Below are 26,306 nucleotides of genomic sequence, written 5' to 3' on the forward strand. Positions count from 1 at the left end.
GGCTAGATGTCAATGAGTTAGCCCGCACTCGCGCCACAGGGGAGGTGTATAATAATTTAATATATCGAATCATATTCGGGCCGACGCCCATTGTTTCAAGCACCATCCACATGTCCCTCTACGAGACCATGTCGAACGCCTTCTGGGCATCAAGCGTGACCGCCACGGCTTGCGCATCCTCGTCAATACGGGACATTACGTTGAACAGCCTTCTGATGTTATGGGAGGTGGACCTCCCGGGCACAAAACCTGCTTGATCCTCATGAACCAAATATGTCATGATCGGGAGGAAGCGGTTCGCTATGATTTTGGCAAACATTTTGGTGTCGAGGTTCATGAGGGAAAGGGGTCTGTATGACCCACATTCCTCGTCGGGTTTGCCAGGTTTAAGCAATACCGTAATGACAGCTTCGCGTAAGGAGGGGGGGAGGACGGCCAATCGGAGCGACTCCTCCCAGACCTCAAGCAACCTGGGAGCCAGTATAGCAATGTGTTCTTGATAAAATTCTGTGGTGAGTCCATCTAGGCCCAGCGCTTTACCCTTGGGTAAGTCTGAGATAGCACTAACTATCTCATCTAAGGTGATTGGGGAGTCAAGTTGGTCTCTGGTGGAGGAGGAGATACACATGGTGGGTATTTGGTCAAGCAGCTCAGGCATGTGTAGTTCAGTATGTTCAGCGGATTGGGAGTATAGGGACCTATAGAAGTCAGTGAATCTGTCTAGTATCTGTTGGTCTGCCCATTGTGTATTACCCTGTTTGTCCTTAATGGAAGTGATCTGGGCCTGGCCCTCCTCACCAGCGCCGCTAATGTTTTCCCAGGTCTATCCCCTTCCCCATATTTCCGAGCAGCCTGTGGGCGACTAAAGTATTGGACTTCATTGGTGGCAAGTGAATTGCATGTCTGGAGTTGTTCACTAATTTGGGCGAGTTTAGCACGGTCAGCACCAGCAGAGTATTGCTGCTCTAATTGTTTCAATTTGGCCTCAGAGCGACCAAGGGCGGCTCTTATCGCTTTCAGCACTCCCGCTTCCCTGGATATAGACATCCCTCTGATATATGCTTTGAAAGCGTCCCATCTGACCCCTGCGGATGTAGCCTGGAGGGTGTTGTGCTCAAAAAAAGATTCAATATCAGCCAATATGTCAGCCTTGAACACAACATCCTTGAGGGCCACGGATTTAAAGCGCCAGGTGCTGAACGTCGGGACAGGTGTACCGAGTTCCACCGATAGAGTGATTGGAGCGTGGTCAGACAGTGTACGGGACATAATCCGGGCCCCCTCCACCCTGCCCATGATTTCACTCGACACTAGGAACAGATCTATTCTGGAGGAGCTATCATGGACTGACAAGTAATAAGTATATTCCTGACATTGAGGATAGAGTTCCCTCCAGGCGTCGCGGACGCCGAGGGTCATGATGTGGCCATGTAGTCTGCGTGCAGTGCCAGACAAGGCTCGGGCAGCGGTCCCGGTCCTGTCCAGGACAGCATCCAAAATGAGGTTCATGTCGCCTCCCCAAATAACATGGACACCCACATAACCCAGCAGTATGGCTGCGATAGTATCAAATAACTCCAGGGAGTCTACATTAGGGCCGTATGAGTTCACGAGCAGATACTCCCTGCTCACTATCGTGCAGTGTAATATGACATAACAACCATCGGAATCTATGTAGCTCTTGTGTAATACAAATTTGATAGATTTATGAATCATTGTGAGCACACCCCTGGCCTGGGTGGAGTAGGAAGTAAAGTATCTGGCGGGGCCCCAGGACGGAGCCATGGTCCTTGGCAATTTGCCATTGGAGTGCGTTTCCTGTAGGAGCAGAATCTTGCAGCCATGCCTATTGGCGTAGGCCATAATTTTGCGAGCCTTGGTGTGGTTGTTCAATCCACGGACGTTCCAGGACATTATGACAGTGGGCATTTCAGCAATTTAGGACTCATCCCAGAACATCTACTGCAACCTGTATTGGTAGGTACATTCCAGAACATTGTTCGGACAGTAAAGTATTGCCTCAAGGAACATCCCAGTTCCTGTAATTGTGTATGCACTCATAATTAGAGCTGAAAATGCGCTTATGTCTTTTCAATGCATGTGTTGTGATACCTTGTGAGCCTTTTTGGAATAACACCCCAAACCCACCCACCACCCTCATCGCCAAAACCCAACTAGCAGTGTAAACATCACCCCCCTCACCTGCCCACAATTGAGCCATCCCCAACTTGGCCCAACATACACAGAAGCCCAACTGAGGCAAACCGGCAACAAAGGCTTATCTAAGAACAGTGCAATCGCAGTGGGGTGCGCCATTGCCATGCACCAGCACGCTTGGAACACATAAGGTTCTGTTACAAAACAAACAGTGTCAGCAGTCATCAAGTGCTTGCCCCTCCACCCTTAAGTGGGGAGTAGAGGCTATTCTATGGGACATTAAGCAGCGCAATTCAAGCATTGGTGAAGCATAGGTGGAGCAACAGGTATAAGCAGGCTAGATAATTCAGTTATTACATTAGCACAGTAGCGTGTACCCCTTAGGGATTGAATGTTATGTGAACAGCAATAACAGTGTGACAGGGTACATTGCATGGCTGAGCCTAGTCACAGGCGTAATGCTGAAGGTCAGGATGGTGCTCGACCAACGTGTGAGCAGGAGACTCAGAAGATACGGGAAGTATTGAGCCGCGGATACGGCCGTGGCGCAGGGAAATAAGAGCCAGGCAGGGCTCACCAGTCACTCAGTTGGGCAAGGGCCCCTTGCAGAGTCTTGGGCAGGTCACGGATGATAAGTTGGGCCACTAATCCCCTGGGGGGGCTTCACAGTATGGAGAGCAGTGCCCCTGTGGCACTCATCAGCAGGGGTCCTCAGTTCTAAAAGGCGGGGGCTGCCGGTGCCTCCAGTGGGTAATTGAGAGAGGCAATGTCGGTAGGCCAGGGGAGAGGGCAGTTCAGCAAACCAACGCCGAGGGCCCCACCGCAGGTGCAGCACAGTGTGGACCCATGTGGCCAGGGCCACAAAAACACAGGGATCAGCTTCCACAGGGGAAACGAAGCAGCAGCAAGGCTGGAGGACGATGGAGGGAGGCTCTACACAACTCTCCCATGAGCTCCTCACCTGGTGCGCAGCAGCCTGTTCAGGCATCGGGTAGTAGATGGCCCACAGGGGGCCCGCGAAGACCTCGCGCCAGGCATAGGGAGGGAGTGTAACTGCGCAACCCCCGAGGAGCTCCAGAGGGACGGGTCACCGCGTCCCGTCCTTGCAAGTTTCTTTACTCCAGGACCCGGAGCCGAGCCGCACAAGCAGCAGCGTTGCGGCAGGCTCAGGAGGCCGCGGGCACCCCGCCGCACCCCGGTTCCAGAGGGGAGGGGGGCAAGGCGCTGCGTAGCAGAGTGGGCCCAGGCAGTCTCGCAGCCAGCCGGCGCCGCTTCCAGCACGGGCCGGCGTCAGTCTTCGGGAGCAGGTATCACCTAGGCGCGGGACAGAGTCTCAGCCGGGGCAGCCCGGGCCTCACATCCGCACTGAGCATCACTCCACAGGGCGCCGGAGTCGAGCCCCCAAGCGGCTGGCCAAAGGGATCCCAGCAGGCGGGCAGTCACAGCAGGCACACTGCGCCAGGCTCACATGCACCAGGATGGTGGGAGCATTGGGCGATGTCGGGGGGCAGCACCCCGCCGTGTGCCTCCATGGCCACCGATATCCAGGCGTAGGCCCAGCCCGACCCCGGGAGCAGCAAAGCCAGCCGCCAAACGGCCACAGGACACCGATTCCAGGCCAAATTTCACACACAGGTAGCCCTAGACATCAGCAGGGCAGAGGGACAATTGTAGAAGCAGGATAATGTGGATGACTGCAGATGTCCACAGATGAGACGCGGCTGTGCACGGAGCTAAAGAGCTAAGCAGCCATTTTGTCAGCTGCCCAACAGTGCCCCCTGCTATGCATTTCTTATTAGTGCCAAGTAGTAAGGTATTCTCGTAGTCAAGCCATGACAATAGTGTTGCCTTGGCAACGGTTACGCAGTTTTCGTCATTCAGTTATGGTTGGATGGCTTTAAGAAGTCGAAGGTGATATGAGCAATTCTTGTTCAAGTACATAACTTGTGTCTCAGCACTCACAGAGACTTCCAAGAAGAGCCCCAAAGTGTTCACCTCGTCCACTACCTGGATAGAGGAGTCTTTGATTTTAAAGGATTCATATTCAGGTCCCAACCTAGCTGGCTTGGTGGGAACCGAATATCTTCATCTCTGTTTTACCTCCATTGAGGCACATCCAATTCTTATCCATACATGCTTGAATTATTGTATACAATGCTGCCACTTCGTTGCTGTCTGTGCTGTAACTGCCGCTTAGTTATACCACCAGCTCGGTACCATATGCATAGTTTGTGAAAAAACGCTCCAATATTATCAAGTACTACGCAGAGGCACCTAAGGTAGAGGTTGAACAAGAGCGGCGATAGGCTAGCACCCTGTGGGATGCCGCAGAAGATACCACAGAACAATTTTTGGACCTTCTGTGTCCAAGACTCTTTCAAGCGAAGTCTCTTACTTCAGAGGGTCTAATGCATCATAAATGACAAAACAAAAGTTTATTTTATTTCTCTTCACGTCGGGCGGTTACTCTTCACCCGTGGGTCTCCCTCAGCCGGGCTCCGATCCATCTTTCAACGTTAGTCTCCCTCAATTGGGCTCAGACCAACCAGTCACTGTGGACATCCCTCAGTCGGGTTCACCTTTGTCACCACAATGTAGTTCCCTTAGCGTAGCTTTTCGACTGACGACCCTCAGTCGGGTTCACTACTGCCTTTCAATCACAATCTCCTAATTTGTACAATATCACAGTTCACGTGGCGTTCCCCTCAGTCGAGTGCAAGCTTCAATTTCACAATTCTTTATGGTTTAACAACGTGTCAAGGACTTTCGAGTGTTCAAAGGATTTGGCTTGACCCTTATATGACCACCTTGGCACCTCCCATCGGCCTTCCCAATTGCCTCTTGGTATGGTAGTTCTAATCTTCTTTCTTGTTGCCACTGCAACCTTAAGCTTAACACAGCCCGGCTCCTATCCGGTTCTTCCGACTCACCGGCTATGCTGAACTCATTGGCATTTCTTTTGCAGCTGGAGTCTTGGATGGTACCACAATGGCAACCTCATCTCCCTGCGCTGGCTATCAGTGCGGGAGGGTTCCATGTACTGCTGACATCCATCACACCATCCGCCAGCTGCAATTCCAGGTCTTACGTTTCTTTGTTTAGAGGTTTTGCAGGTATGGTTTGAAAAGGGCAAGGGCAATTCCCTCTTTGACTTCCTTTCAGGTCGTGCGCCTTTCTCCTCCGTTTGAACTGCCGTCCTGGAATCACTGCTTCCTCGTACCTTCTGCCTTGCTCAGTGTGTGCTCTCGTGCTCTGCCTTTTAGCCCCATGGGGAAGGGAAAGGGCAGTCAGGTGTGCGAAATTAGTGGCAATTGCCTGATTCTGTTTGACCCTTGAGTTGGGACATGTCAGGTATATGGCTCTGGTGTTAGTCTGTTGTCTTTCAGGGTAATCGGTCTGTGCGAAAGGGTTCGTGTTAAAAAGGGGGAGGGGTTGAGTTTTTAAGTATCCTACCGAGCAGGATGGGCGAAAAGGTGTTGTAAAGAAGGGGATACTGCGTCTCACCCATCAGTGTCCCACTTCCGCTCCCCGGGGACCCCCCATCCAGGTGATCCTCCCGCACTGGTCCACCCCTAAGAACTGGATCCAATAGCGATGGCCGTGCCCTGGCCACCTGGATGACAGATCCCCGGGGACTAGTCGGGGAGACACCTTCAGGTTTCTCACAACAAGCAGCAGATATGAAGTACTGCACAGTTTTGAAAAGCTGTTGTAGAAGCTCAACAGCAACTTTCACTTTCGAGTAGCTGCAAAGATAGCTTTGTTTTAGAAAGTTCAAACATCCAGTGGAGCTTTTTCACTAGTGGGAGTGCATGTGTCTATGAGTTTGTGCCAGACTGTTCCTAATTTACAGAAATGCTTCTTGAGAGATTTGAGTGAATCTCTGTACCAGTTTTTGGAGGAGGGTCTAGATGACCCTTTCCTGAGGGGAATTCATAAGGTCTGTGTGATGGCCTGCAAGAGAAAGTTAAGTTGTTTCACAGTCTATCAATAGTGGGAGGAATGAGATGAAAGTGCTTCAGAGAAAGGAGTTGTTTAAATTTTGTTGAATGAACTAAAACAGGCAGGGCTGGGGCTTGGCGTGGGTTTGTGAGAAGCAAAGGGGATGGAGAACAAAAAGATGTGTAGATGATGATCTGACCAGATGATTTGAGTGATGGCAACATCCAAGGTCATGATGGCAAGTTGAAGGATGGCGTCGTAAAAATGCCCATGTTTGTGTGAGGGCATCACCATTGACCTCAAGGCTTGTAACAGATGTGAACAAACTACTTGAATGCTGAAATAGTGTAGTTTAAAGTCACCCGTAATCAGTAGATGTTCAGAAGTCAGGAAGAGACTACAAGTTATTAGAGAGGTTGAGAAGTAATACATAGAAATGTGCTGAAGGGTCCTTGTTGTTGAAATAAGAGTCAGTGCCTACTTGGATGACCATTATCGCACAAGGTGGCGAAGGAGAGAGATCTATATGTGAGATTTCTAAGTTGAATTTGTAAAAATTTGCTACACTGCTGCCTCTGCCTAGAAGTCTGTTCTGGTATAAAAGGCAAAAGCAAGGTGTGGCAAGATGAGGTAAGCAGAAAGGAGAACAGTCAGTGCAATTGGTTTTGGATATCATGAGAATATGTAAGCCACGATCCATGACGATACAAAATGAAACAAAACAATATCTCAAAATGAAAAAATGGTCAGTGGGAGACTGTATAACTTAAATCAGCTCCTTTCATCTGGTATACAATTCCAGTAACTGCTGTTAATTATAAACATTCTGCTCTATTACTCTGAAAAAATGTGGCATATGAATGAGTATAACACCTCATTCAGTATAACACCACGTCTCAGTAATTGTAAAACAATGCTCATACACTCAAAGGAACCCTAATCATATAAGAACAAGGCTAGTTGACTGTTGCCAACTCGAGTTTTGGCAATCGTGAAGATGGTAGGTCACAAAGGACTTTCTTCAGGGCAAGAGGAGAGCATGGAAGGTGGTCATGAGATTGCACAAAGGTATCTATGTGCCTGGTGGTTGCCAGGTCACACGGCTGGAAGGGCCATTGTCAAGGCAAGCCCACTTATTTAGTCAGATACATCTGGCATGAATTAACTGACATCACACATTCAGGCAGTTTGGTTACGAATGAGTGTACGTCATTCCGACACGCCTCCCTGGGGTCTACTCTGTTCGTCAGGGACAAGTGGCTGAAACGCATCCATTTACTGCAATACTGCGATCGTGTGATCCCTTTCCTGGAAGTTTCCATAATGGTCATGTTTTTTTCTGACAGTTTCCATAATGGTCATGTTTTTTTTCTGACAGCCCTAGGTGACCATTGGATAACTCCTCGGGGAGCCAGCCGCCAAGGATAGAGATTGAGGATCGGGATGGAGAATCAACCCCTGACGCTGTGATAGAATGTCAGCCCACTCCAGGCCGCCAGAATTGTGTCTGTGTTTGCTTGTCGTAAATGCACAGAGCTATTCAGATATACCTTTTCGCCAATAGCATCAATGGCCTTATCTTCCTTTCCTGCTGGTGAGCGAGGCTGATGCTGTGTATGATGGTGCCTTTCCTACAGCCGATATGCGCTGCAGGGTCTGTCGTCAGTGACAGTGTCTCACTGGGCACCTGTTGGTAGCGTGAGTCTATTCTCTTGTTTATTTGGCTGACATTGTGGGGGGTTTTTCAAAATCTTTCTTGCCTCATTTAAAATATGCTGCTGTAGAGGTAGCCTTGTGCGTTCTGCTTTCTTAGGCAGGGCCTACGAGAGCACCCCAGTTTCCACAGGTGGGCTCTCTGCAACTGGTAAGTTCAGGAAGTCAGTAATGTCCCAGACACGGTCTTGGAAAATCTTATTTGAAGAGTGTCCTTCCTCTTGGTCGTCTTTCTCATCGTCAGTGTCCTCACGAGACACCAGGTTAGTATGTGTCCCACTTTCTCCCATCCGTGCTTGGGAGGGTGGCGATGTAGGCTGTTGTTAATGCTGGCTCTTTGGATCCAAGGTCTTTTCACCTTGCAGAACATTTTCCTTGGAGCCAGCCTACTTTTCATTTGTGAACACTTTTGCCAATATCAGGTTGAAAAAATTTCCTTTCTCACTCTATTATTGTGTTTGTAGTGTGAGGGTCAGAATAGGACATTTTGGACACAAGGACAGCTTTTTAGTTTCTGACATCCTGACAAAGAGAAATTCTTTGTTTTTGGGTTTTAGGTAGGGAAACTCCTCTTTATAATATGGTCAGAGAGGAATTTTCCCAACCCATTTTCAGTTGAATAGAAGTCTTTAACCTTAATTTTCGATCCCTCACAGTACCCTCTCTGTGCTTTTAGAAGATATCTCCCTCCCGTCTTCGTGCTCTTGGCATGGTCACAGGGTACTGTTTGCAATGGCGTGACTGCATGGGTCTCCCCCTCCGGGACAGGGTCCAGGGTAAGGTGAAAGCCCCTTGTGGGGTCTCGGACATGGGCCCTAGTGCGAGTCGCTTTTGGGAGAGGGTGTGTATAATCCCTCCTGTGTGGGTGGTGACAAAGTCCTCCTCCTCGATGTCTAGCTGCATGTCGAAGAGTTTTTCCCACTGTGCGTGTCTGCTACGAAGAGCCTAAAGCAAGAGGGATTGGCATGCGGCGCAGGTACACCAGACAAGACCAACCCCTAAACAAAAATCTTGCAAGTCTTCAGAGAAAAAACTCCGGGGGCACCCACAGAACCGGCTGAACCTGTCGGGCATGCGCTGTGGAGGCAAAAAGCATATTTTAGAGTGCAATCAGCACAGCTGCTTAGTCGACGCTCCATCCCTGTCCGATGTGGAGAAAGGGACTGACGGTTGGGCGTGGCACGCAGAGGAGGTATGGTACAGGGTGTGACAGGGTATGCCCGTACCAAAGATTCTAAGGCTGCTTTGCAACACGCTCCGGTCCCATACACGTTCAGGGGGACGTCCCTTGAGTCTGCAGGAAAGGGGATGGGGGTGTAAGAGTACTAAGGAGTAAGGAAGGAGGGGGGAGGTGGTGAAACAGCTTATAAAAGAAGGAGAGGAGGCATTGAATCGTTTAAGGATAGGTTGTAAAAGAGTGACGCATGGAGCAAGGAAGAGGAGGGCATGAAACCACATCCAAGGATAAAGGAAAAGCTGGAAGAGGTTGAATATTTAAAAAGGGGAGGCAGCAAGGAAGAGATAAACACATCTGTTGAAGGGAGAAGTAGAGGTGGTAAAAAAGGGACACTTCAGAATGGACATGGTTGAGAAGGTTGAAAAACCGTGAGAGAGGAGCAGTCAACAAAGAGGGACTTAAGGTAGAGGAAGTTGAGGAAACAAAAGAAGAACCTTTGGAGTTCAACAGTGTGGCATCAGAGAAGCATCCACATCACGAGAAAGAGAAGGAACACTAACGGCTAAAGAGAGTAGAGGGAAAAGTAAGAGTGGGAAAAGGGACAGTGAGAAAGAGGCAAATAACGAACAGCTGAAGGAGGAAATGGGAGCAAGTAATGGAAGGAGTCAGAAATAAGTATACCTCTTTAAAACCTGGCTCAGAGGTAAATAAATAAAGAACTGCTGAAGGAGGAAATGGGAGCAAGTAATGCAAGGAGACAGAAATAAGTATACCTCTTTAAAACCTGGCTCAGAGGTGTGAATTTGCAAAAGGTGGCTTGAGCTGAACAGGGGAAGAAAAGACTATGGGGGAAGGTGACTCCTATTCAAAAATTAAGAGGGCCTAACTCTGAGACCACTTAGGAGCAGAGAGATGAAGTACCCAGGAGCCCAACAATTAGTTTAGTTACCAACACCAGAGCCTCGTTGGATGACTTGAAGTAAAGTGTGGTGATCAGTGGTTGCTATGTCCAGGAGGATCAACACTAAGCACTGACAGCCCAAGCTAGACAGAAACCCAAGAAAAAGAGATTGTGACACTATAAAACCCACCATCTGTGTGTGACACACCCAGAAGGTGACAGTGATTCGAGGGAGAGTGAGTAGGACTAACGACCACTGAGAATGAGAAATTACTTACCAGTAATGTTCTTTCTATGGATTCTTCTCCCGTAGATTTCTCATCAGATAGAAATCCTTCAAGTGTCAGCGGGCATAGTACGACTCAATATCGACCATTGACACCTTGACTCGACTGTGCCACGCGTCTGCTCTCTACGTACCGTCGGTTGTATATACATTAAGTCACTACAGGCCCTTACCCCAGATCCCCACCTATCCCCCTGCCCCAAACTCAGTAACCACAAAGAAGAATTAATACAATTCAGCTTAAAGACAGCCCAAAAACATTTTTTGTGTGTGTATGAGGAACAGAACCACATTGGAAGCCACTGGCTGAGAGAACTAATACAATGAGGCATCAAACTGTGCCTAACACCTAACCACCATAACATCATCCCATTAGAAGAGGACAACCATGTATAAACACAGCAGACCACTTTCATAGCGGGCCGGATGGGAGGGTGATGAGAAATCCGTGGGAGAAGAGTCCACAGTAAGAACATTATTGGTAAGTCATTTCTCCTTCTATGGATTGCATTCTCCTGAAGATTCCTCACCAGACAGAATCTGAAAGCAGTACAGAGCGTGGAGGCGGGATGAAAATCTTCAGGCAATGAAGTTCTGCAACACCACTTTGCTGAATCGAGTGTCCGAACTAAGTAATGCTTTTTGAACGTGTGGAGCACTCAACAAATTTCCTTCACCAGCACACCCCTCTACAATGCTGATGATGACGCCACACCCTTGTTGGATTGCACCCTGATGCCTGGTGGCAGATCTTTACCTGCTCTCTGATAACACTCTGCAATGCAGAGAGTTATCCAGCGAGAGATAGTCTGGTTGGACACAGCCGGACCCTTCCTGGACAGAAGGTCACAAAGCGTGGGTTGTTGTGCATAAATACTGCCGTTCTAGCCATGTAAAAGCTGAGTGCACTCTTAGGGACCAGCCTTGCAGCCTCTCCTCATCCTTCTCCTTGAAAAACCACAAGAAAGATAGCTTGCAATACAGAGCCTGAAATTCACTTACACAGCTTGCTGATGAGATTGCCACCAGGAAAGCAGTTTTCAGGCTAAGCAGCCTGATATCACATGAATGCATGGGCTCGAATGGAGCCATGATAAAAAATGTAAAAACCAGGTTTAGGTCCCAATTTGGAACTAGAAACAGAGTAGGCAGAAACCTATTTACAAGGTCTCGTCATTGCCGGGATTGTGAAGGAAAATCTACGATCCGGAGACCTCTTGAACACAGACAAAGCTGCCAAATAGCTCTGTGCCTATCTGAAGGCCTGCAGAGGCCAGTGACAGAAGAAACTCCATCACCGTAGTGGTGGGACAAGCGGTAGGGTCTAGCCTGCATTTCCTACACCACGCTTCAAATCTTCTCCACCTGCACATGTACAATGATCTTGTAGAGGGTCTGCATGCTGCCAGTAGCACCTCAAGTATCTCTTATGAGAGGTCCCAGTCATCAAACCTCATCCTCTCAAGAGCCACACATGTAGGTTTGAGGAATTCTGGGTTCGGGTGGAACACCCAACCATCTGACTGAGATATGAGTTACAGTCGTTGAGGTAACCGGAGAGGTGGGCAGATGGTCAAGTTCAGGAGTTTCGAGTACCATGTTCTCCTCTCACAATCCGTGGAGATTAAGATCATGGTGGCTCAGAATCTCCTCAACCTGCTGAGATGTATGACAGGTATTGAAGGGAACGCATAGTGGAGGTCGAAGACCCACTCCACCAGGAATACATCCCCCAGTGCACCCTTCACTGGGAATTCCCTCGAGCAAAACATTCTGCACTTTATGTTGGTCCTCGCGGCAAACAGATCCACTGTCGGGGTACCCCACTGAGCAAAGATCTCTTTGAGAACTTCCTGGCACACGTCCCACTCGTGTGAGACTGCACTGCCTGCTCAGAACGTCTGCCAGCCCATTCTCTAATCCTGCTAGATGGACAGCAGAAGCGGAGATCAGGTTTGCCAATAACCAGAACCATAGTTGCAACGCTTCCCTGCATAGGGGACGAGACCGAACACCCCCATGTTTGTTGAGGGAGTGCATGGCCACTGTGTAGTGCATCAGAATGAGGATGTGTTTCCCCTTGAGGGAGGGTGCAAATGCAATCAAGACCAACCTGATCACCCGCAACTCCCGCTAGTTTATATGCCACCAGCATTCCATTGGTGACCAAAGGCCACTCACCTGCAGGTCCCTGCAGTGAGTGCCTCAACCCTTCAATGACGCATCCGTGACCACCTGGGCTTGGGGGCAGGGAAGCCAAAAGGGCTCCTCCAGCATCATGTACTCACTTCTGGCCCACCAAGAGAGTTTCTTGGTCACCGTCCTTGACACCTTGAGAATGTCCTTCATGGCATCAAGGTACTGGGACCATTGATCCCTCAACAGCCACTTCATAGATCAGATTCGTAGTCTGGCCGTTGGTACCAGAAAAATGCAGGAGGCGAAGGATGGAAGCCATTCGTAGACTGTTGTAGCTCTGGAAGAGCTCGACCATTTGCCTGACACTGGTGGCTTTTTAGGGGGGCTTGCCCACCTGTGCGTGCAGGACTGCTCTGAGGAATTGGAGCTTCTGTGTTGGTGTGACGTGGGACTTCTGGAAATTTTGGGAGAAACCCAACATCTGAAGCAGAGAGCAGGTTTTCTCAAGCTGCGGTGATACCTGATCTCGAGATCTCGAGACTAACTGATTAGTTAGTTGTCCAGATATGGGAATGCGTGAACACCGGCTCTCCTGAGATGCGCCGCCACCACTGCCATCAGTCCCGATGACAAATCTCAGGAATTGCCTGTGCCGCCGATGAATTGGCACATGAAACTAAGCATCCTGAAGGTCCAGCGACACAAACCAGTACTAAAGTTTCAGAGCCTAGAGAATTTCTTTCAATGTCATTATCCTGCACTTGTCCTCAGGAACATGTTCAAGGACGTGAAGTCTAGGATGGGACAGAGTCCTTCCCCTTTCTTGGGTACCTGAAAATATCGAGAGTATCAGCCTGATCCTCTGCTCAGGTGGCACCTCTTCCACAGCACCCTTCAATATCAGGGCACTCAGTTCCCCCTACAGCTCCTGTTCCGGTTGTTGTAACCTCATTGCATACGTCCCCCAAAACATCTTCCAATTCTACTGTGCTCAACCCTGCATGCCCTAACCATGTGGAAGTGACTCGTTTTGCTCCTTCTCGCTTTAAAATGGGGCTCCTAAATACCTGCTCTTTAGTCAAACACGCACATGAGATTTCTGACCTTATAGCTAAGAGCAAGTTTGATATTCTATGCCTCACTGAAACTTGGCTCTCTGACGTGACCAATCATGCCACTGCCTCAGCCCTTCCCGATGGTTATCAAATCTTTTGAACTGACTGCCAATACTGTCGTGGCGGCGGCACTGCAGTGATTATAAGAGACTCCTTGGCATCACATATTTGTCACACATCACCTTTTGATAACTGCCAACATACTCTGATCAAAATAGCCATTAACTCCAACACCACCATCTGGTTTTATCACCATATATTGTCCACCTGTAAGCATGCCTCTGTTCGAAGAACAGTTGTTTATACTTCTCAGTGATTTTCTTAAACCCATATCCTATGTCATCATCCTAGATGACTTTAATTATTGGGCATATAATGCACAGGACTCTGAAGCCACCAATCCCATGCTCTCATTAGAGGACTATGGCCTACATCAACAAATACAATTCCCCATTCATAAAGATGGACACACTCTGGATTGGGTACTGTCTCATTGCTTATTTTTGACTAATTTGGAAATCATGACCTGCCCTTGGTAGACGGAACTCCAACCCTTGTGTCAAAAACACAGTTAGGAATATTCACAAAATGTTCCTCGCCGCTTTCAGTGAACTTGCCCAACCTATGCTGGTAAACTTGCTACCTTCTGTACCACCACCGTAGTCGATCAATGCAAAGATATTGGGCCTCATTCAGAGTGTGCTGGCCCGGTAACAATAGTGCCGATAAGACTACCAGCATCGTTGTTACCGGACCGGCACACTACGACTCTGCGGCCGGGTGCCATCCCGCACGCCAGGGTCTGACCTGGCGAGTGGAACGGCACCCGCCCCCAGAGTTTCACAGAAGCACCGGTGCCAGTACTTCCGTGATCCCCATTCCCATTGAGCCCTATGGGCCTCAAATGGGAATGGGGATTCACATTTACCGGCACCTGACTTCTTGGAATGCCGGCGTCGTAATACCCCAGTGTTACCGGGAAGTCAGGCGCCGGTAAATATTGCAAGTCCCGCGGCAAGCCGCCGGTAGCACTAGCAGGGTTACCGCCGGACTTGTAATGAGGCCCATTGTCTCCTCTGTCACAGACACCATTGCCCTCTCTCAACTAAAATTGTCAAGATGGAAACACTAGGCCAATCATGGTTCTCTGGAAAAATCCTTGACCTAAGAACTCCTCAAAAAAGGAAAAGGGAACAGGCCTTGCGGAAGAACCCTTCTGAGGCTAATCTTGCCTCGTATCACAAAGCCGCCACTGACTACAAAACCGCTAAAGTGGTTGCTAAACACAAATTCTATGACAATCGCATCAGCAATGAGCAAGTCATCTCAAAAATAACTCTTTCCCATTAAAAGATTTCGAGGGCAAAGCTAACTCCTATTCTGCCATCACAAAAAAATAATCAGTGGTGTCCTGATATTCAAGCAGGCTTAAATTTCAAACTCTCAATACAATTGCCTCGCTACAAGCTAAACTATTCAGTCCTCATAGTTCCATCACTAATGAGGCCCCTGTCTCTAACCTATCTGACACCTCTAGCCCAGTGTTCAATTTTAAAGAGATGATGGAATCTGAGTTATCCAATATTGTCCCACACCTTAAGCCATCCCCCAGCCCTGACAGCATTTGTCCTCATGCTAAGATTAAGGAAGTTTTCAGTTGTCTAGCCCCTCTGGTCACTAGACTGGTTAATATATCATTTACCAGTTCTACTGTGCCTGCTTCTCTCAAGGATGCCTGGATCTCCCAGATTCTAAAAAAGGCTTCTTGATCCTGCCTCTGCAGACAACTATCACCCTATTACTAATGTTACCTTTTTGTTAAAAATGTTGAACAAAGTCGCATACAATCAACTACAGCAACACATTGAAAATAATCATCTAATGGGCTCATTACAGTCCGGTTTTCGGGCATTACATGGCATTGAAAACGCGCATGGTTGACTTAAAAGCTAACCTGTGCTATATTGCTGACTCAGGACAGATTGCCCTCTTAATGCTCCTAGATCTCTCCGCAGCTTTTGATCTCATCGATCACTCTTTGCTGCTGGAGAGACTAGGAACCATCGCAAACTGCTCCAATAACGCCTTATGTTAGATCTTCTTATTTCTAGGTCCCAGATCTGCTCGTGTTGCCTCAGGGGGCTACAAATCTCTCATCCAATTGCTGGGATGTTATGTCCCTCAGGGTGCATCTCTTTCTCCCACTCTCTTTAACTTATACATTCGTCCTCTCTTTGACCTTCTTGACAGCATCAACCTGAGTTATACCAACTATGCCGATGACACTCAGGTGGTGATCAAACTGACTGGCAATTATGAGTTAGACCTCATTAAAATCACTTCTATCTATGCTACCATTGAGGACTGGATGATCAAAAATGCCCTTGCCCTCAATGGCAATAAAACTGAGATCATGCTTGTTGGTACTCCTCAACGTCTTGCCAAACTGGAGACCAGATATTCAGCTGTTAACATCCCCGGGACTACAATATTAAGACCAACCCTGGGTCAAGACCCTTGGCGTTTATTTAGATGCCAATCTCAACATGAACAAACATGTCAGCCAGCTGAAGGCCTCCTGCACCTTTACAACACGCCTTATCAGATAAATGAAACCTTTCCTATCCACCACCAACACTGTGGCATCACTGAGAAGTGGCTCGGAAGTGGCTGTTTTGCTGGAGACTACGTTCCCGTGATTAAAGACTTGGAGGAGTTTGTGCTGGTAGTGAAGCCACGCCCCCTTTTGCCGTGTCATTAAAAGTTTCCTCCTGCGTGCTCCTGCGCATGCGCTCCGAGAAGTTGCTCGGAAGTGGCTGTTTTGCTGGAGACTATGTTCCCGTGATGAAAGACTTGGAGGAGTTTGTGCTGGTATGTACATAATCAGCTATCCAGGACTCACTATGGACTATTGTGGACAATAGAATATGTTTTACTAAGCCTACGTTCAATTATAGTTCCTAAATACGCTATTTACTTTATTTCAGGTCGTGAAGCCACACCCCCTTTTGCTGTGTCATTAAAGAAGTGGCTCAGAAGTGGCTGTTTTGCTGTTCTGCTGCTCACACGCGAGCAGCCTTTATTCTATACCAGTCCACAACTGTGTCTGTCTCCTAAGTGCCTCCAGTGCCCTCTTAGTGCCAATGGAAGTGCCGTGAGACGATAAGAGGAGCTGCTTTCAGTCATAATATATGCTCCTCTGAAAAACGCTTCAGGAGCATAATACTTGTGTTTATTTGTATTGCCCTTTATGACAAGTGAGGTCTTATGAGCTTCTATGCCACTTTGCTTTGTTATTCCATGTATTTTGTGATCGAGTAGTGATCGGTATGGTGCTTCCTCTGTCCCCTTAATCAGTCTATGCTCAGCTCCTACTTAGCGCACATGCCTCGTTCCTGGAGCTTTGGGTTTTGTGTCGTGACGGTCACTTGATAGATATTGCAAAAATTGTGATCGTGTTGTTCAGGTGGTAGTTCTTTGCAATAGGTTTGGGATATTTTACTTCCCTATATCCCCCTGTCCCTTGGCTTTGTCTCTATTTCCGGTGCTCATTACTTATCTTGCTATCATCCACGTGATCACTACGGTGGGTTGACATGGATGTTATGGATGATTATGATAAAGAAGTAGCTATGCACAAGAATCTACGGAATAGACGGATTTGTGTCCCGAAAATAATATCACAACCCAAAAAAGTGTTAGAACAAGGAAATTCGATTACAGACTATTTTGGTAAAATACCTGTTGTGGCATCGCCGCAACTTATAGGCAACATAGACTCACTAAACATGGCATCTGCCGATTTGGTGTCGGAATTGACAAGTGAGCTGGGATGTGGGAGTATCAAACTCATGTGTGATGTACTATGTGGCCAACTGAAAACTATACCTGAAAGTGTGGGGGATGATATGATTCAGGTTGAAAATGTTGCATCAAGTATTATCAGCAGTAATCTTGACCCTAAGGCGGTAGACTTTATGCCTACCGTGGCGAAAGTGCCCTTAGTATCAGGAGTAGAGTGTAGTATGGAATGCAATGGTCAGTTAAATATAACTGGCTGTACTGATGTGATGATTCACTGAGAGTATAATTGCACTGCTAAAAGTGTGATTGATATATCCAACTCTGAGCTGGAAGAGCTTGATATTGAGTATATGGGAATGACCATGAAATGTCCCTTTTTGAGACATTAGCGACTCCCATGTATTATACCCCACCAAATAAGTTTGTCCAGTCATCTGCGTCTGATGCTATACTGGCTCTTAAAGCCGAGTCAGACCATAAGAGTTCTGAGTCGTATGATATCACGGTACCATCTGTATTCAGTTTTAAATCAAATGAGCAGCCTGGAAAGACTGATTCTGTTGTATTGTCCAGGAATGTGGTAACCGATCATGGTGAAGGCTTTTGTGAAAATGATCCGGATATCAGCATGAATTCAGATGATATGTTTAATGCTTTAGAAGATCTGTTATCCATGTTGCTTGAGAAATGTGCCCACCTCGTACCCAAATCGATGTGCAATCATTGTTAATTCACTCAAAAATGAGAGAGCCACGTTGTGATGTGTGTGATAGCAAGCAATGCTCTGAACATGTTAGACCCGCTGAAGAAGTTAGTATGAAAAGAAGGGACACGAGTGTGAGAGGGAGGGGAGAAAAAAAAGGTAATCCCGGCAAAAAGGAAACCATGTGTATACCATGCATTCATGTACAGCAATAGAACTGTGAAAAGGAAAAAAACAAACCCATGTCGGGGAAATTGCTGTTCCCATGAAGGTAACCAATTGCATGAGGAAGGAATCTGCCCCGGAACATCCAGTAAAGGATGAGCTGGGACAGGATGGGAAAGAATCGCCTAGATGGGGTTCCAATTAAAAGTAATGTTGATGTGGAAAATACTATTCTACCTCCCATAAATATTACCACTCTAGAACAGAAGCTACAAAATACTGCAGTGTCTGTTCTAAAGAATCCATCAGTAGTATGACCATACCAGAAGCATGGGTGGTGAAAAATCCTAATGCAAGACATCCCACTTGTAGCACACGTGGGGATGTTCTTAATGGTATGATGTCTGTCTTGCAAATTACCCAAGTACACAAAGACAAGCCCTCTTTACAATTAAATCAGGCAGCGGTTTTGTGCATTTTTAAATCCAATGTACCCTTGAGGGTAATCACATCTAAAGATATAAGGTTGGTCGACCAGTTAGAAATAACTAACCAATATATGTTTTGAAGTCGAGTCAACGTTGAACTACACCATGGGTTTTGAAGTAGACCTGTTGCGCCTGGGATATGCTGCCCAAAAAGTGCAGATTCCGGTCGTGAAACCCCGTAAAAATATACCAACACAGGGGTGTGCTATTCCTGTGGTCCCTGTAAATAACATAAATAGGTTTGAGAAACAGGGTAATGACAAAAGCAAATGTTCTCAGGTATCTAACGCGGTACAGGGAGTCACTAATGATATCCTAGAAGGTTATTGGCAATGACTTCCTTTGACCTTTAAGTCACATTTTGCTGAGACTCGCCAATGACAGAATCCCCTACAATTGTTGTACTCAAGGAACACTAGAGGGCCTTCGCACCTGTTCGAAGAGGAGGGTCTTGTTGCACATTTGGCATTGTATAAAATCGTAGCACTCCAAGAAACCTGGTTAACATCTGAGGTTCAGCTGGACGACAGAAGTACTGTACATCAGGTAGCTACCAAGGGTCCTCTTGGTAGACCAAAGGGAGGCCTGTTGGTATCTGTCCAACCACCTTGGACGATAGTGAAATTACCTTTGTCAACCGAGAATGTATTGGTCACTAAACTAACTTGGCTAATGCAAGTAATAATAGCTATCAACGTATACTTTGCCACTATGGGCACATTGCAAAGATTACATAAGTAGTGGACATTGGGGAGCGATCCAGGAACAACATCTATAATGGTTTTGAAAAGGTGACTAAAAAAGAAATTGGATGACTTGGGAAATGAACAAAATATGATTACTATTGCATCGAAAGCAAATAGTAGGACGTATTTCGAAGAAATATCTACTATAATTATGCCCCCTAGGTATATTTTAGCATATCCAAGTGTTAGTACGTTTCGTATATCTACTGATGAAATTTAACATGACGGAGACATTGGAGACGAAAGGTGATAGACTAGGAATTGCACTGGAACATAGTAAATGTCCGTTATGTGGTAATAATGTTTCTGAGTCTCTACACCATTTGATCATGTCATGCGAAAGTTTAATTGACCTGAGAACCAAGTATTTTAAATCCTATAACAATGCAATTGACATGAAGGAAACTTGATTTATGGATGATTTTTATGAGAGAAAATGACATTAATTTAATATATTTTATAGTAGTTTTTATTTTATAGTAGTTTTTTACACAAAGAAAGTGGTTATTTTAAGATGTTTAGAATAATGTATTTTAGAAGTGCAATATGAATTTTAACTATATTATGTATGAGATTAATCATTTGTATGTAAATGTTGTATGTCTTGTGTTATTGCCTGTGCCCTGGTCAACTCTAGACTTTACTATAGCAACTGCCTCTTGGCTGGTACGTCTTGTGGTCCCTGTAAATAACATAAATAGGTTTCTTACAGGTGGTTCAGAATAATGCAGTTCATGCAGAAAGTGCTATCTACAGAAGGAGCCATGTCACTGAAGCCCGTAACTCCCTACACTGGCTTCCTGTTAAGCACTGTATTGCATTTAAGGAACTTTGCCTCACTAATAAGTGCCTTACAGACAATGCTGCATCTTACTTGAAAGAAAGGATTAAGCTTTCTCAGTCATCTAGCGTTCTTCGAGCCAACAACTCCAATAAACTTATGCAGCCTTTTAACAAGCGTGCCCGCTTTGGCGGCACTAGCTTTGATTCTGTTGCCCCATGTTTCTGGAACTCTCTCCCTGTTTTTCTGCAAACCTGCCCTGAGCATTCTTCCTTTAGGAAATCTCTTAAAACACATTTTTTTAATTCGTATGACTAGTGCCTATCAACCCTTGCGTCTCCCTGGTCTACCCTTTGCTTCCCTCTACTGAGCTCTCTTACTTGCTGCACACTGAGGGCCTCATTACCCGGTAGGCGGTGAGCCATGGTGCTGTTAGCACCATGGCTCATGCCGGTAAAATACCGGCACCGCCTTGGCGGAAAGGGGATTTACCGCCCCATTCCAAGGTTGGAGGGGCGGTAAATCCCCCTTCCGCCATTGCCCTTCCCCATTCCCATTTCTGCCCCATAGGGCTCTATGGGAATGGGGAAGGCGATAATTACGGCACCGCAATTTTGCGGTGCCGTAATTAGCTCCGAGGTCCCTTAGCGGGTTGGATTTTAACGCCTGCAAAAAGCAGGCGTTAAATCCCCCAACCCGCAAAGGGACCTCGTAGTAAGGCGGTAGGGATTTACCGGTACCGGTATTTTACCGGTACCGGTAAATCCCTACCGCCATCCGTGTAATGAGGCCCTGAGTCCTACTGGCGAGTTGTGCCTTATAAGGAATACATACATTAACATTGAGTGCGGGAGGTCTGTCTGGAGGTTTTCTTAAGAATGGCAGACAGTAACCCCCATTCAACAAGCTCCTTCCACTTGTCCAAGTGCTCAGAATTATTCCCTCCAACCGTGGAAACATGTGGGGAGAACTCAAAGCAGCTTAGTGGGCGCCATCACCCCTGCTGCTGCAGTCTCCTGGACCCTAGAGGCCTGCTTCCCTGCCCAGGACATGAGAAATGCCTCTGCCCTTGCCTGGCTTGCGGGAGTTGTCCCCTCTTTCCAAATGGAATGTACTAACGGTAGCTTCTACCCCTAGAAGAGAAACTGAAAGACTGCTCTGCAGGTTGCTGCACAGCAAAGCAGAGAGACTTGGCAGCCAATTTAGAGTCCTTGAACTTCTCCAAGGATTCATCCTTGGGCTGAACAAGTGCGTACAGTCAAAATCTATGTCCAGGAGCTTGGCTTGGACGTATGAAGGTAAAATCAGACAAAAGGACTCAGAAGTCGTATTAGAAATGGACAAAGCAAGGCTATTGTATTGTATTGTTTATTTATTTGTATAGTGCACCGGGCCGTTAGGCAACTGGGCGCTTGTGAAGTCTTAGGTTACAGTTACACAAGTATCTTACATTTTTTAGGTTACATTTTCATATATATCTTACATTTACCATCAAGGTAACAGTTACAACTAAGGATTGTGTTTGTAATTTACATAGGCAACTTGACATCGCCAAGGCAGAGGTATGCAGAGTGGGGATGTGTGTGTGTGCCACAGGTGTGGTTACGGGTACATATATATAGTTTACAATTGCCAGGTAGCGGCCATCATTAATAGATAACACCCTAACAGCCCACTTCCAAAATTAATAACCCATCTCGCCTCCAGCTCGCCTTCCCTTACATCCCTTCATGGTCTTGGCCCCCTACAGTGAACATCACTTCTGTTTGGATCATCCTCCCCCCTAGAAAAGACAATGGGACACATTGTCTACAGTTGTAGTCCTCCTTCAGTTTCAGTTAGTCCTCCCGTTACCACATGCTTCTCAGCTTCCGGTCCAGTCGCTCCATTCTGGCGACATCTGTGGTCGTCTTCCTCAGGCTAGGGGTTGCCACCCCATGCTGCACATACGGCCAAGAATAAGGGCCCATTGTCAGAACAGCACTCGAGAGCTGCCATAAGCGTTGCCTCGGCAGTCCTAGAGTGCATGTCCATTTCAGAAGCCTGCGGTGCAAGTGTTATCTATGGTCGACAGGCTGTGATTTCCCTATCCATTGTCTGCCATAGAAAGAAAAAATAAAATCCCAGGCAAAGCATATATCAGTTAACACTTCTGGTATATAATACTATTCACAGATTCCTCACTTATCAAGGTTTCTCAACCTTTATGATCAAAGTCATCTGATAACCTTTATGGCGACTTTACAACCTAAATCAGACCCCCCTTCTCTCGGGGGTCATCAGCGTTAACAGCCATTTGGTGAGAATCCTGAGCTGTGAAGGTAGGCTGACCCCGACTGCAGTGCTTGGCATGCCACCTCCTTGCTATAGACACTGATCCCCATGAAACCATCCCTCATTTCGCCTGCCGGTATGTGTTCCGCAGCTCCCGCCCCCAGTCTTCACAGTCCGTGACAGTACTTAGTGAATGCGCATGATGCATTGACTGCCTTCAGGAACGATGCTACCTGAAGCGAAGATCTTTTTGGCCAGGGCATCCATCTTCTTGGATTCCCTGTCAGTACGGAGATTAGAGGTGGATGTGACAGGCCTAGAGCTCACTGTAGTGGCTTGCACAACTAAGCCTTCTGACGTGGGGTGGAAAGACAGGAAAGGTAAATCCCCCCTAGCTGGGCTGTATTTCTTTGTGAGTTCTGTATCCACGACTGGCATGGAGCAAGGCCTTTGCCACAATGTGCTAATGGGGTCCGAGATGGCTGCCATAAAAAAGGCAGCACCCTTTCCGTTTGTGGTCCCTTATCTAGGATGTCTGTTAGCTCATAGGCCGACAGGGGTTTAGCATGAGTGCCTAGACCCAAGGCTTCTACTACCCTTTGCACAGTCTTTCTGTACCATGCATTAGGGTGGCCATAAGGAGCGGCCTGTTGCAGATCCATGTCGGGAGACGTGTCTAACCAACTTGAGTCATGTAATCCCTTGGCTAGAGCAAGCAAATCCACTTTGTCAGAGAACAAATTGTCTCCTCCAGTGACTCCGCCCATAGGCAGGAAGCCAAAAGGCACTTGGTCCACTTCATTGTTGTAGATGTACCTCACTGAGACAATAAACGTCGATACGGATTTGGGGATAAAGGAACATTCGACAGTCGGCAGTGAGGTTGTTCCTACCAAGCCTATTGGTGCCAGTACCTCAGGCCCTTTAGCGCTAGAGCCAGTTTCCCGGTCGTTGTGTTCGGGTACGAGGGCATAGGACCAGACTTGGTCAATTTGGCACCAGAACCGCCGGATGCAACTGGTGCCGTATTAGCCGGCAGCGTTGAGTCCAGAGTAGTACCTGCTGCAGATGTTTTAAACATCTGGAGCATTTGCTCCTTGAATGCCTCCCAATCTTCCTTCAATGCGACTGGGCAATCCTCTGATGCATCAAAGTTGTGCCTGCATTGATGGAATCCTGAGGAGGATGAATGGCTTTTAGAGTGCAAACACTTTTTTCTCCTTGCCGCCTATGCTCGTTTTCAGGTGTGGGGTCTTCAGTCTCTTGACCCGGCAAACTGATGGTCGAATGCAACCAGGACATTGACGGAGGCTGCTCAAGTGCTACTTTTGCCGATCGTTCCCCAAGGGATTTAGGGTCCATTTTCTGACACGAACCACACGCTTTGACATAGTGATCTTTTTCCAGACACCACACGCAGATGCCATGCGGGATAGTGATGACATCTTAAAGTTGCAGTCCTGGCAATGCTTGGTTTCCAAAGCCTCAGGTGCTGACATAGCAACAAAAGTCGAGCGAAATGTTCTCTTATGTTCTTTCTGTTCAATTGAAATTGTCTCTCACGAGAAAAGTTCTGAATAGCAGCGTGCTGAGCGGCTGTAAAAAAAGGAACGAGGTATGGGGGCGTAGTGACAAAATATATATACTGCTGATGTCACGTCTGAAGCAGACGAGTGGCACGGTCGAGTGAAGAGGAGTCGACGGTCGATATCGAGTCGTACTATGCCCCCTGTTGAAATGAAGCTGACACTGGAAAGATATCTATCTGAAGAGGAATGTGCGGGATAATGCAATCCACTGAAAGTGTAGGTTCAACCTGCCTACCAGTGGAATTTCAATATTGTTTCTAACCCCATCACTGTTGGTTCTATTAACTCTAATCCCTTTAATAATGAGAGGAAACTTAAAAAGAGAAATCCACTGTAGGAAGGGAGACTTACTACGCCATGCCACAGTGACTGACGAAATGTGGTGTGGGGTGGGCAGGAGGACACTTGGGAGTGCCCCTGAGGTTTTTAGGGTGAGCCCCAAATACAATTTTTGTACAAATCCTAAGAAAAAGAAAGCACAATTAGATCCTCCCCTAGTACCCCAAACCTAAGGCAGAGCTCCACTAAATGAGGGGAGGTATGGGACAAAGTCACAGCTGATAGACTAGGGAATTGGGTGTGACACACCCTGGGGCCTGGAACCACTGCCCATTTTTGCAATGTTGGCCCTGGAAGTGGAAAGAACACCAAGGTTTCCCAGGGTCTGAACACTGTTTTTTGGCTTGTATTTCATATGGCCCATAGACCTCACAGAATTTCTCCTTGGTCGATATTCAACAGACAAACGGAAGAACGAAGCAGGTGGACAGGGGAAGCAGCATTCTCGAATCCATGATTGCAGGGCTCCGCAAACTGCAGGTCATTATGAATGAGTGCCAGATGACAGCACCAGTAAGTTAACCAAAAGTAATTTACTGGTTGCAGAGAGAGAGAGACAGCCTAACACCAACACTGGGAGCCTTGTGGTTTTGCACAGAGAGAAAAGCGGGGCCACCAACAGGGAAGTTCAAGAACAGAAGATCAAACTATTGCCATCCAGGAGTTGGGTGGCTCTGACAGGAGGGCCGTCTAACTCCAAGTAAAAAGACAGGGTTTAGTTCACCTTGCCACGTAGAGCTGTGGTCTGCATAAAAAATAACAGCACCTGGAGAAACTGTAGTTCACGTTTGTCCATACCAATCCAAAGGTCTGCTTCCAGGAAGCACACCACTGAGGAGAGGTGTAGAAGGGGAAAGACCTGGGAAGGAGAGGAGGTGGTGAAAGATCTGAAGGAGGTGAAAGATATGAGGAATGGGGAAGAAGGGATGGCAAATGAGAGACCCTTACGAGGGCTGAGATTGCAGAGGAGGACAAATTATTAGAAAGAAAAAGAAAAGGGTGGGTCAACGAAGAGGCCCTTGTGGTTTAGGGTAAGTGGACAAAAGTTTCTGTCAGTCACTCCTGATCTCATAAATCATAGGGTGCAATGGTGAACCGCCACCCATTTCCCATTGATCGATCAATATACATTCAGAGTCCGGAGACCTTTGCTAATTGGTTTCTTTGTTACCAAGTTCCCTCATCTTTACCACTGTGCAGCATTCAATATAAGGAGGACAATTGAAGTGGAAGGGTGGTCATCTCACACACAGGCCCATGCACATACACACACATTTACTTTGGCAAAAGATTGACGTATATTTTTAATACAAAAATACACACAGCCTTGAATGAAGGACAGGTGTGCGTATACATAAATACTTACAAGAGTTGTTCGTGCAATTGTTCCAGTGTTGCCAGTGTTTCAAAGGCCAGATGAGATTTTGGTGTCTGAGGCCTAGCGGCGGTCATCATTCCCTATATAGATAATGGGCAGGATTGGCAGGAGTTAAAAGAGAAAGGAGGCATAAGGGAAACAAAGGAATACATGCAGAGTTAAAAATGGCGATTAAGAAAGGAGTGGTAGGGATAGAGAGGACAAAAGAATGTGAGACATGAGGCACATGCAATCAACAAATACAAGCTGAATAAGTTTCCAGATGTAAAGATATTTAGTCCTTTTTTTAGGTTACACATTCTTTTTCAAGGCTGTGCCTTAAGCCAGACAGTTGATTTTATTTTGTCAAAATAGCACAGTTTCAGCTAAATAATTTAATTACGTATTTCTTTGAGACTTGGTGTATAGCGAGTTATGCCTGATACAAATGTGTGTATCTCATTAGTTATTGTAATAACTCTGGAAATGATGAGTAGTGTATGCAGATACTTTCAATCAAACTCAAAAGGGGCGCATTTTGCATAATGGGACAGGTCGTATACCCGTTTTAGGCATGGCCATTCCACCTTTGCCTGAAACCCTCCTTTTTTGTGCATGACCATGCCCCAT

The 26,306-nt window shown here is 47.0% G+C and overlaps 1 protein-coding gene across 3 annotated transcripts in view; it reads right to left on the reverse strand.

Moving 5' to 3' along the window:
* The window catches only part of AXDND1 (axonemal dynein light chain domain containing 1), an 871,721-nt gene that overhangs the window by 24,417 nt on the left and 820,998 nt on the right, over positions 1-26,306 (reverse strand). For all 3 annotated transcript variants that reach the window (XM_069641478.1, XM_069641476.1, XM_069641477.1), the window contains one exon: positions 25,686-25,777. In XM_069641478.1, the coding sequence (XP_069497579.1) occupies positions 25,686-25,777 (92 nt within the window). The remainder of the gene's footprint in view (positions 1-25,685; positions 25,778-26,306) is intronic.

This window comes from Ambystoma mexicanum, chromosome 1q (genome assembly GCF_040938575.1).
Source record: "Ambystoma mexicanum isolate Mex_15411 chromosome 1q, UKY_AmexF1_1, whole genome shotgun sequence".
Classification (NCBI taxonomy): Eukaryota; Metazoa; Chordata; class Amphibia; order Caudata; family Ambystomatidae; genus Ambystoma; species Ambystoma mexicanum.